The following is a 12,567-nucleotide window of genomic DNA, read 5'->3' as shown; positions in this document are numbered from 1 at the left end:
CCGAAGAGTGTAAAATGATGGAAGCTGTCTGGGCTTTCCCTTTATAGCCGCGTTGAGCTGGTGACGAGCCAGGTCAGGGTAAAACAAAAGCCACAACATCTTTGGAAAAATGGTAAACAATACAGAGAAGACCTTGAGAAGCTGGATTTGCGCCGGTGCCCTTGGGCGTACAGGTCTTAGTTGAGCGGGTGCAAGTTGGCGTGAGTTTTTGTTTGACATCTCGAAGATGAGAAGCATCGGACGTCCTTTGAACGTCGAAGGAATGCGATCCTGCACTCAACAGCTGGCTGGAGAGCATATGGGAACCCCGGTGTTATCGCTGCCATTTTGAGCGCTTTATCTGCCCTGCTAAATTAAGAGCTGCTTTTCTTCTTTAGAGGCAGGAATGATGAAGTTCAGGTTAACTAGATCCTCACTTTTTGTTTTACAAGGTCTGTGGCTTTGAGTGCCGTCAGATCAAGAGTTCAAATAGCTTTCCGATGAAATCCTGAAAACCATTTCAGGAATTCTTTTTTTTTAAAACATTATTCACATAACATTTCACTAGAGCATGAGCTTTCTATAAGCTGTTTCCTTACTTATCCAATGCAACACTCAAAATACAAAGTTATATCATTTAAATTAGGAGCTATATATTTGTCAATATGGTCGAAATGGGACTAAAAAAGGCACTTTTATCAAACATTTGTGTAGAAAATCAAAAGTTTTACATGTATTTGTCTCAGATGTTGCCTTAAGAATCTTTTTTCCACAGTTTTGAGTGCAATCACATACTAAACAGCTTAAAGTCTTTAATTTCTTTCTATTCTTTTTTTTGCTTTTTGGGGGGTTAAACGTACCTTTATCTCGGTTAGATCTCAACATTACCTTGTTAACGTTTCTCTCCACGGTACATTTCCCCCACAGGTTCTGAAATGGTAAAAGAACCTGGCCCTCCGACCCACACCACAATACTACCACCACATCTTGTAGATAGATGAAGGTCTTGATGCTGTGATGCAGAAATCCAAACTGTTTAGGGATTTTTATCTTGCCTGATTATCCTCCCCAAGAGTTTCTATGACCCTTGCAATCAAATCTGTTCTTGGCATGACTTTTAAGTCACCTTTAAATCTAGAGGTGAATCCTAACTCTTACTGGATGGACATCCATTCTATAAATGAAGCACTTTTTCAATTGTGATGTCTTTATTAAATAAAAACAGGCTATATTTGTGAAATGCTAATACTTTTTGGTGTCATCATGAGCATTGAAGCTGCCGTTTGTCCATTTTCTACCCATTTCACCCTTGCAGGATTGTTGGTCCAAGATGCAGGGTCCATTCAGGACAGGTTCCTCGTTCGTCATGGGGGCAAACAGGACAACCAAGTATAACTCTTCAAACTGAAGACATCAACTATGTGAAATTTATAAGTAACAAGAAATTGCTGGAACATTTTAGGACTCAATCTTCGCAGGTGTCTGGCAAGACAGTCACAAGTTTTATTTTATTGCTTGAGCTCTTTAATGCTTCATTTTGGATTGGCTTTATGTTCCTATGAACTTGCAAAAAGCTGTAAGAATTACATACTTATAGTTTTACTATCTGTGCTTTCTTCTAACATCCTGTTTTGAGCGCTGGCGGGATGTCATTTAAGACAAAGTGCACAGTGTTAGGCTTCGTCTCTCCCGTTGCTCCGTTAAATCACTCTGCATGAAAGGCTCTGTCAGTTCACTCACCGCCCACACTCGAGTTCAAGAATGCGCACGGTTCAAACGGCCGACTGTGCGCTTCGGGCCTGCCACATTAACTGAGCCCTGTGTGATGGCTTAGACCAAGATTGTTCTGCATGATTAGGCAGCGGCAGCCCCTCTGTAAACGTCTCTCAGGGTTCAGAGTTGTGGTCAACCACAACTTTGTCTTCACTCCATGTGAGCAAACCAAAGATTAACAGATAGCTGAGAAGTTAAAGAGGAGTTGCACAAAGTCCAGATAAAATGTTAACCTTCACATGTCATGTTTTCTGAATCATGACATAATAAAAGTAAAACTTCCTAAAACGTTCAGAATCACCTGCTGGATATATACTTGGTCACATTTAATGAAAACTATGAAACGTGTGCTTCTTTTCCTTTCAACAGAAGCACAGGAGGAACACGGCAAGCAAGCGTGAGTAGACATCCGTTTCAACCATCCACCCAATGCTGTAGGACGTGAGAAGCCTTGAAAAATGTATCTCACTATTTGAGTTTATGAGGGCTTTGCTGGGTTGGTAGGAAGATATGATAACAGGGAAAAGATTACCTCCGCCTCAAGCTGCTTTCTCATAAAAACGCTGGAGATAGGAGAGAGAGAGAGCGGTTTTAAGGTTCACTCTCTGCATTTTGCAATGATCTTCACTTATATACAGCAGCACTAAGTTTTGAATCTCTGAGGCATCTTTATCCTCAGAGCCTCACAGGATTAAATCTAAAGTAAAAAGGTATCGGACCGTTTATTATGTTTTTATAGGTTCAGTTTGTTTCTTTTTTTTTCTTCAAGAAGTAGTTTTTTTAAACTTTATGATTATTTTTGTTTAAACTTCTCTGAACTGAACCACAGGCTTTAATAAACCCGTACCTCGGAATCACCGAGGATGAACTTTCCTTGAATATATGCCAGGTTTTTTTTGCTGTATCCTTCATGAGCTTATTAAGTCTGTCTGCTGGATGTTGAAGGGATGCGGATGCTCTCCTTGCTCTGCAGGAAAAGTCATTCAAACTGGGGGGTATTGAGAACATCTGCGTTTGCTTCCTACATTTAGAAGGCCGCCTTTCCCCAGTTGTAACAGCATCCTTAGGTTAAGTCCTCTGCCGGGTCCAGCAGTGCACGTTACCCTTTGGCGTCCATTTACCAAATGGTTGCATCCCTCTGCTTTTTATCAGCGGAGCTTGGGGCAGTGAATGGCAAACAACAAAAGGAGCAGCCTCCATGTTTGTAAGACTTTATCTGTGTGCATGTCTACACATCTGGAGGAGCGATTCAAGCTGCCCAACAACTGGCCGTCTGTGACCCACAGCCTCAGGCGTGAGCACACACTACATCTAACACTAACAGGGAGAAGTCGCTCTCCTCCGACCTCCCTCCATGTGAAATCTGTGCGTCTGCATCCATAAAAGTTGCAGAAAGCGGAAAACAGTGTCAAAATACACTTTAAACTGTCATCTTAAGCATTGCCAAAGAGACAAATTAAGCGATCCGGTTTTGAACGACTCCAAAAAACAGCAACACTAGAGAGCTTCCAGTTTCTGGTGGCTTTTATTCATTTATTTCCCTGCTGTACTGTCAGTTTTCAGGTGAAACGTCCTCCGCTGCGGCCCGAATCAAAGGAGGATAAATGGGTCAGGCTTGCCGTTGGTGAATGAACGCTGCGGAGATGTGACAGGGCCGAGAGCTGGAGGGGAGGTTCAGGGAGGACAAAGGAGTTTGGAAACCGAGGGAGATGAACCAACTCAGAGGAGCCGCGGTGACATTAATGTTCTCTGATGCTGTCTGCTTTCCCTGAATTGAAAAAAAAAAAAATGGGATCATCATGTAACGTCACAGAACTCTGTCCAATGCATTGAATGTATGTATGCACGTGTTTTGTGAGTGACTGGTTTTGTGTGTGTGTGCGCATCACACCAATGTGCACATGTGTGATTGTGCGTGCGTGATGGTCAGTCTGCCCACGGCTGTGCAGCAGAAAGGCTTCTGATGAATATAAATCAGGTGGCTGAACAGGCGGAGGTTTCTTCCCAGACAAGCTCAGAAGATTGTGTAATGCCCACTCCTACATCACTGGTTTGGACGTGCACGCACGCCCATACACACACACACACACACACACACACACACACAACCCCTTCTGCACTGGAAGAACCACACAACCAACACTGTATTTACCAGTCAGTCGTCAGATTAGGCCACCAGGGTGGAGGGCGCATGTTGGAGCACACTGGGATCATTTGGAGCCTTTAAATGGCTTTCTTTTGAAAGCGTTTGACTACAGCCATTTGATTTTTGGTGCCAATATTTTGGACTTTCACTCCTAATCTAGAACCATTTTCTTCCGTGGATGTTGAGGCAGGTTGGGGACCCTCAGAAGCGAGGCAGCGAGGTCGTAACAATGTGGATCCCAACACCCAGCATGACCGTGGCACAGCGGACGGTGCTGTACGGGACGTGCGTGGTGGCGCTGGTGAACTCCGTGGGCCTCCTTGTGCTCATGGTCCAGCAGAATCAGCAGCGCGCGTGGCTGGAGCAGACAGAAGCGAGGCTGACAGAGGTGGAGCAGAGCTCCGTGGTGGAGTTCCTCCAGGAGGTGCCCAGAGGAGCAGCGGGGCTGCGAGCGGGCCCGGGGGACCCCTCACAGCATCAGCTGTACTCCAGGAACAAGAGGAGCGAGGAGCTGGACAAGGGTCTGCAGCGTGAGCGTAGCCGGGAAGACGGAAAGGGGCTCCAACTGAACGAGGCCAGCCAGGAGGTCGGAGACGAGAAAGACGGGCTGAAGCATGACCTGAAGCATAAGCACCGGCACAGTCAGCATTACAAAACCCAGGATGACATGATGATGATGATGACTTACTCCATGGTACCGGTGAGATGACTGCATTGTTGATAACTGCTGTAATGATGGGTTATTCATAATCTCATTAAGATCCTCGAATAAATGATCTGTTTGGATCTAGATGCACTTTCCAAATCTAATTTAATCAAATCTGCAATCACTAGCTGCATGCTCCTTGAGTAGATCTCAGATTATCCCAGATTACCACAGTGGATCTAACTCTCAAATGCTTAAATGTGGTGTGAACAAACAACAACACTCCTGCAGTGTTATTCCCATGAATCTGCACAGGCATTCATAGATGTTCCCCTGCATCTTCACCTAAACGTTATTTAAAATCTTACTTGAGTCCCTTCACATTTTAGCATATTCATACATTTAGATGTCATTTCTTCCTCTTCAGATCAAACTGCTGGTTGACATTTGCAACAGCACCAAGGGAGTCTGCCTGGCTGGTAGGCCTTCATTAACCCGCTCCATATTCATATGTAAAAGACATAGCTGACACTTTACTCACCGACAACCTTACACTTTGCTTTGCAGGACCGCCAGGACCACCAGGTGAGTGAAAGCGCACATCTAAAGCCCAATCTAAAATGCCACCGATTTATCTCTCTCATTTGTGGATGAGCCGCCTGTCTTTGTTTGATGTTTTCTTCACTCGACCCATGGTCGTTTTTTTCTTTCCCCTGCGCGTGCTACTGTAGGTTTGCCCGGTGCAGATGGGTTGCCAGGCCACAATGGGACTGATGGCGTTCCAGGACTGAATGGACTGCCTGGAGCTGATGGGAAAAGGGGCAAAAAGGGTACGGAAAGAGGGAGGCTCTACTTTGTTTTTTATTTATTTTTTTATCAAAGCTCCAGGCAGTTATGGCCACTTTAGTGAAGAATTACTGGCATAACGTGACAATCAAAGGTCCAAGTATAACCGCAGGTTAGAAACCCATTAAACCAGCAAACACGCACTCCTTGAGAATTCAATTACAGATGGGATAGATAAACACGAGGAGGATGCACAGGCTGAGGGAGGTTTAGCTATTTTTATTTTCTTATTTTGGCAAAAAACATCTTGAAATGTAATTAATCATTCTTCATTACACCGGCATTACATTTTGTTACACACGTCTGGGTTTAGCCATTACACTTTTTGAACATACTTTTTTTTCTCCATTCAGTTTAGCATGGGCTGCTTTTCGAACTGGATAACCTTCAACGCCCCAAATAGACGTTAACTGAAGAAGTTGTTGCGTTTCCCGTCTCTGTCTGACAGTGACGAGGAACTGTGTTGCTTCCTCATTTGGAGTATATAACTGTTTTCACTGAAAGGCGCAGTGTATAAATATGAAAGTGTAATTATTGAGGAATAAGTAAATAAACAGATAAATAAAATGTTGCTGCGATGTACTGGTGACCTGTCCAGGGTGTACATTGACAGCTAGAGAAAGGCACCAACACCCCTCACGACCCCAGCAGGGATAAGCGTGATGGAAAATGGATGAACGGATAAAATGTTGTTGTATTTTCATGTTCTTTCTGTGCTCTTTGTCCGATCTAAAAAAATAAAATAAAATAAAAAAATCAGTGGGACTGCCATTTGAAATCAAAATTCCAGCATGAAAAATTCAGTATTCCCCTAACTCCTTATACAGCATGGCTGCTGCATGTATAAAACATAAAGATGGCTGCGCGTCATTGCGCTGGGCTCATTGTGTCCCTCTGTGTCCAGACTCATACACACATCTCTCTCTCCGTCTCTCTAGCTGCTTTGAGGGTGACAGTGTCCTGTAGCTCTGGGGTGTGGGGGGCACGCAGAGGGGAGAGAGTTTACGGCGGTGCGATTTTTAAAAGGTCCTGTAGGGGGAGCACCACTCAAAAATACTTAGTGGGGCTTTAAAGGTTAATTTTGCAAGTTTTAAAGTTAAATATTGTGTATTACCTTTACCAGATATTGCCCGTACAATTCCCCGACGTGTAAAATTAGTTATCGTCTATTTACCGCAATTGCCTCTAAAGGCTAGAAATTCAGTTCACGAGAGAGCGGCCGTATCCTATCGTTCACCTAGCTACTTTGTTGAGGCTCCGCCCTAATTGATACGTTAGCGAGAGAACATGGGATAACTTCCATATTTATAACTTTCTGACCTCAGAAGACATTACACCTCTAAACAATAAACCTGTACGGTTGCAGTAGCAGATGCTGTTCCTCTTCTCCCATGCACGTGCACAACACTGGTGTCATTTCAACTTGTCGCCACAGGGGGCAGGCGTCTGCAAAAATCCCAGAACTTGCGCCATGCTCCTTTAAATTGCTGGCACGCTAGATGCTATCTATCCCTCATTAGTGAACATGTTACTTTTGTGTTTGAATCTTTAATTTATTTTTCTGTTTTTGGCCTGGGATGCAAACAGCAGTTAGCCTGTACCATGAATATGTTTAAGCCACATTGTAACATGGATATACAGCTAGTCTCAGACATTAGAAGATGGAAGGTGTCCCACAAAATCGTTGTGCTCCGTGACCAGGCTAACTATATTTAGCAACAGATGGTGATAATTCATTTCTTTGCATTTTGAACATTCAAATACTGTACATAGATTTTGGCTAATAAAGCTGGTACAGTGCGATTAAAACTACTTGAAATGCATTCAAGTAGTTTCTTACAGCAGCTATTACCCGGGTGGGGACAAACCTCAGATTATCCAAGTTGGAGTTAAACTTGGACGGATACTGCAACAGATTTTCTGACTTGTCTTCATTCGAGTGACAGCACCAGCACATTTGGTCGGCTCCATCTGCCGTACATCATGGCTCTTTGTATCACTGGTTTCTGGGACACTTTTCACTAGATTTAACAATTCTGTCAATATTTTTGAACACAATATTAAGCTGTTTGAACCCTTATATAAAAAAATTCAGTTGACCTTTTCATGTTTAATATGTCATATATTTCAATGCAGCATTGTCTAACTCAGCGGAGGTGGAAACAACTCATTCTGTTTCACTTTTCCTGCACATATTACTCATTACTGTGGATTTCGGTGTCGGTTGAAAACTCTCCCACTTCCTCTTTTCTTCTCCACAATAGAATTGCATCATCAATGCAACAAAGTCCGTTGGTTTGTGAAGTATTTCACCAACAGTTCAATTTGTACCGTCATACTGAAAAGAGTTTTTTTTTGTTTTTGTTTTTGCTATTTTATGTGATGCTCCCCCATAGGACCTCCGGGTGAGAAAGGAGAACCTGGGGAAAAAGGAGAGCGAGGAGAGCCTGGTCCACCTGGAGAGGCATATGAAGCGTCCAATGACGTCATTATTGAGGGTAGGGACAGAGTAACACCAAATACAATACTTTTAGGAGAAACACATTGTTACATTGCGAAAGCTTAGAAATTGTCATATTTTGTTGCTCAGGCCCACCTGGCCCTCCTGGCCCTCCAGGACCCCCTGGACCTGTGGGACCTCAAGGACCTCCTGGGCCTCCCAGGACGAGGCACCACAGAGCAAACCTGCAAACTGCTCATACTCTGGGTAGGCCAGATACTTCAGCCCCGTGGCTGACCAAACAACCATTGCATGTTTAAATTGGACATGTTTAAAGTTAGATGTGTTCAAGCCCTTCAGTGAGACTTTTTTTTTGTAGAAACAGGAGGATTATATAAGAACATGAGGAGTAAATTAAATTGTGTACTGTCACACTGTGTCTGACAGGGCTGTTGCACGCAGTCCCAAACGATGAAACGTTGACGGTAAAGGAGGCTGTGAAGCTACACGAGAACCCGGCTAAGAAGAACGGTGAGCGTGTTTTACCCAGCGCCAATCGACGGTGTGCGGCTTACATCTAATCATGTTCTGGTTTCCCTCAGAGTGCCTCATCAAGTCTCTGATAAATCCCAGAAACGTGGCAAAGATGGAGAGCACATTTGGCACCTGGATGAAAGACACCGCTCACCTGGACGACGAGAGAATATGGGTGGCGGAGCACTTCTTGGGTGAGTGGGTTTGGCTCTCTTCATCTCTGCTAAGAGGGTCTTACTGAGACTGCGGGACACGGACGTTGTGCTCGACCTTTTTCCAGGTCGGAAGCTGAAGGAGTACCAAAGCATCGCCGCTTTCCAGAATAACACCAGCGAGACGGTGGATGTTAAAAAGCTTTACCAAGGCTGCGGCCACATCGTCCACAACGGCTCTTTCTACTATCACATTGCTGGTACCTCCGCTATCGCCAGGTAAGCAGCGCTCATGTTTTTAATGTTTATATCGGCTCCCCTTCAGTCGGGTTAGATTCGCTACCTTCTGCTGTTTTTGCTCCGTCCCAGATTTGACTTGGGAACCAGGAGGCTTCACAGCCTTTCCATCGACAACGCCTTGTACAACAACCTGACATATCTGCTGACAAACTCCAAGACCTACTTCAAACTGGCGGCAGACGAGAACGGCTTGTGGTTGATATTTGCCTCCAGAGTGGATGAGAGCATCATGGTGGCCCAGATGGACCAGAAGACCTTCTCCGTCACGTCCTACATAAACACCACGTACCCCCGCACCAAGGCCGGCAACGCTTTCATCGCCTGTGGCGTCTTGTATGTCACCGACACCAAGGACGCTAGAGTCACCTTTGCTTTCGACTTGCTGAAGGGAAAGGCAGTCAATATGACGTTTGACTTAAGGTCTCCCGGGGACGTTTTGGCTATGCTCTCCTACAGCCCGAAGGACAGGCACCTGTACGTGTGGGACCAGAGCTATGTCAGGCTCTACGTGGTCCATTACATCTCTGATGAGTGATAACCACGCAGACACAACTATTACATCATGCTCTCGTAGCAAATCCCAGGTTGACAAGCCAGGCGCTACATTTAGAAAAAAAAAAAAAAAAAAAGTTTACAGCACGTACATACGCTAGTCTTTGTTGTCTTGTGGAACGTTCGGTCTAAATGGGACTGAGCAGATTTTAAATGTGAGTTTTTCTACAGGACACTGACTTTAGGTCATGCCGTTTCTGCGTTTATTTCTACCTTGTATGAATCGAAAGTGGGTTTTCAGTGTTACTAACAGAGTGACTTCCTATAGTTTTGTATTTTCTCATAGTGCACACGTTAACTACTCAATAGCATATATCCTAATGTTGCAACTTTTAACTTATTTTGTACAATTGGGGCAATGAAAGCATTGAAATCTGTTTAAACACATCAATATATTTCCCAGTTTAAAGAAAAAAAAATGTAAAAAAAAAAAAAATGCCCACTGTTACAAACTGAACCTATAGTTTAACTTCTGTATCTGTTGTTTGGTGAGTGCATGACCATCCCTTCGTTAGAAGGCCGTAAAAGCTCAGTTATTCATGTTCCTGGCAGATTTAGGTTTAAAGGAGGGGTCTTTAAGTCCTCGAGGTCCGGCTTCTCTGCTTCAACAAACCTGAGTCAAATAATCTGGTCATTAGCAGAGCTCTGGAGAACATGACAGTACACTGAGGAGCTAATTCAGCCATTTAGTTCAGATGTGTTGGACCAGGTACACAAAAGTTGCAGGACACTGGACCTTAAGGACTGGCGCTGAAGACCCCTGGTTTAAAGTAATCCTTTAATTTTACCAAAATGTTTCTTCTCCAACATGTGAAGAACTAGAAGTACCGTTAAGATTTGAGCCCCGAGTCCTGACTTCAATCTGATCGAGAACCTGTGGATGGGGGCGAAAGATTAAGGCCTTCAACAGCAAAGATAAATCATCAAAATATGCCTCTTTTAATAAAATTAAAATGAACTTTCTTTCCCCCAAACAGGTAACTCCTGTCATTTTGTCTTTCCTCCTTTCAGAAACAAATCAAAATAATTTTGAGTCAAAATCTGCCAGGCGTGTGAATTATTTTGAACCTGTCTGCACGTTTCCCTGTTTTTACACGAGTTTGCGGTGAAGCTGCATGAGAACTGATCGCATACGATGCTTGATAGAAAACTTCAAAAAAAAAAAAAAAAAAGATAAAGAAAAATACAAAACGAAAAACCTGATGAAATAAAAATCATTTATTCACTTTACAAAGGTAAAACTTTACCTTGACCCGTCTCTCACATACACCCTCAGGCTGAAGGGCCCTGGCAAACATCGAACGATGATATTAGCTTTCTTTGCATGCACACCCAAACACTCACGCACACACGCACACACACACACACAGCCCCACACAGCGAACACCATTGGTAAAACTCCTAAAACACGTACAGCACATGTAGTGGGCAGAAAGAGGGAGGAACACTAATCTCTTTAATAAATACCATACATACACTTAACAAAAGTCACAACTAATCCAAATGGTATGATACAAACCAAAAAATAAAGAATCATGTTTGTACAAGCTGTTGTAGTACTTCATATATATATATATATTTATATTTATATAATTTATATAGTAAAACTATCTTAAACGCTTTACTACTAGGGCAAATAAAGCCAGACATTCATTTGTATACAACAGTTTCTTCTTTGATAACCTATATATTTGAAATAAACGTTTAGTGTCTTCCAGAATTTGAGTGCAAATATCTATTTCCCCAGGGATGAAATAAAACCGGCCAGCGAGGTAAACACACGTACAAACAGTAGACTGTTGCATGTCTTCCAACCAGATACGGTAAAAAGCTCTTACATTCCTAAAAGAAAAAAAGGCAATAAGTTAAACAGCGTTTCAAAAGGAATGGTAAACCGAACACAAACGTATAAATACTTTAAATATTAAAATCAACTCAAAACAAAAACAAAACACAAAAATTGATATTTTGAGCAGAAAACCCCCCCAAAAAAACCCAGAAGTGAACCTTAGTGTTTCTGCTCTGGGCGGGTCGGGTGTTTACCGTTAGACAACAACAGATGAAACATTGAAGTTACAGTCACGGGGGTGGGGTGGGGTGTGGGGGGGGGTGAAACATCGTCTTCGGAGGAGGAATGTTCTAGCAGCGAGGCTGTCGCACTAACAGGCATCTGACAGGCAGGCGGGTGGGCGGGTAGGCAGACACAGCAGAGAGAGAGCGCACACTTCCATCAGGTTGAACTCAAACCAGGAGAGGCCACAGTGAGCGATGGGCAGCCAGAGATCAGTGGATAGGAGGGGGGGGGGGGGGGGGGGGGGGGGGGTGAAAAGCTGGGGCGGCAAAACCATTGAAACAAAAAGCAGATTCCAACAACTCGAAACACACTGGAAAAAACCACTGACTTAATAACGAACCACAGTGCTGGTTACAGTAGATGCTAAAAGATTTCATCAGTGGGCACAAAATGACGACGGTTACACACTTTTTTTAAAACTTTTTTTTTTTTTTTTTGCTTGAGCACTTTTACAGAGCACTATCAACAGACCTGTGATTGCACCGCGGAACGAGAACAGGACATGCATAGCTTCCCTATGGACACACTCTATGAGAAGAGATTCATCAATAAAATTACAACAAATCTAGCTTTAAAATCAAGTATGATACCGTTTGCTTGTTAGGTTTGTTTTTCAGCCTTTGGGACAAAGAAAAGGAAACGTTTGCAGCTCTTGTTTTGCCTTTCTGAATAAAATCTACGTTTAGCAGCAAACCCATGAACACTTGCACACTCAAAAGGGTGCCAGAAGCGTGGCGTTCTGTTGACGAAACTCTGTCCAGACTTATTCCCTGAAGGCTGATAGACAGGCCTTCGTCTTTTCTTCCGCTCGTCGTTTTTTTTTCCCTCTCACACGTGGAAGCAGGCATTCACAGGATGTCGACAATGCTGCTGGCGATGTTGTAGCGGTCGGGGAGAACCCTCATCTTCAGGGTGCCGTCCGCTCCGCAGGTGAAGATGCGGTTCCCCGGACGCGTCTCCACCTTCATGACGCCGGCGCCGATGTTGCGGAAGATGGACTGCTTGGCGTGTTCGTTGCTGAAAGAGTGCATGAGCCCGTGGCCCGCTAACTTCCAGACCTGGAGAGACGAGGGAGAAAGGGACAAATATTTATTTTCCAAATACTAATACTACTAACAAACTTGG

At 43.8% G+C, this 12,567-nt stretch overlaps 2 protein-coding genes across 13 annotated transcripts in view; one reads left to right on the top strand and one right to left on the bottom strand.

Moving 5' to 3' along the window:
* Positions 1-3,879: 3,879 nt before the first annotated feature.
* gldn (gliomedin) lies at positions 3,880-9,541 on the top strand. Its single transcript, XM_012851161.3, has 10 exons — positions 3,880-4,598; positions 4,972-5,023; positions 5,112-5,129; positions 5,276-5,374; positions 7,787-7,888; positions 7,981-8,097; positions 8,278-8,361; positions 8,433-8,558; positions 8,645-8,795; positions 8,886-9,541. The coding sequence occupies exons 1-10, from the start codon at positions 4,077-4,079 to the stop codon at positions 9,349-9,351; spliced, it is 1,737 nt and encodes a 578-aa protein (XP_012706615.2). The 5' UTR covers positions 3,880-4,076; the 3' UTR covers positions 9,352-9,541.
* Positions 9,542-10,566: 1,025 nt separating this feature from the next.
* The window catches only part of dmxl2 (Dmx-like 2), a 54,998-nt gene continuing 52,997 nt past the window's right edge, over positions 10,567-12,567 (bottom strand). For all 12 annotated transcript variants that reach the window (XM_036136321.1, XM_036136324.1, XM_036136322.1 and 9 more), the window contains one exon: positions 10,567-12,500. In XM_036136321.1, coding sequence (XP_035992214.1) covers positions 12,291-12,500 — 210 coding nt within the window. In that variant the 3' untranslated portion in view covers positions 10,567-12,290. The remainder of the gene's footprint in view (positions 12,501-12,567) is intronic.

Source organism: Fundulus heteroclitus, chromosome 4 (genome assembly GCF_011125445.2).
Source record: "Fundulus heteroclitus isolate FHET01 chromosome 4, MU-UCD_Fhet_4.1, whole genome shotgun sequence".
NCBI lineage: Eukaryota > Metazoa > Chordata > Actinopteri > Cyprinodontiformes > Fundulidae > Fundulus > Fundulus heteroclitus.
Note: the sequence above shows the minus strand (reverse complement) of the source record. Positions and strands in the feature narration are given on the sequence as shown.

Coding starts and splice junctions, on each gene's coding strand:
- gldn (XM_012851161.3), top strand. CDS start 4,077: ATGTTGAGGCAGGTTGGGGACCCTCAGAAGCGAGGCAGCGAGGTCGTA. Junction 5,375..7,786: donor TGGGAAAAGGGGCAAAAAGG/GTACGGAAAGAG, acceptor GCTCCCCCATAG/GACCTCCGGGTGAGAAAGGA. Junction 8,796..8,885: donor GGTACCTCCGCTATCGCCAG/GTAAGCAGCGCT, acceptor GCTCCGTCCCAG/ATTTGACTTGGGAACCAGGA.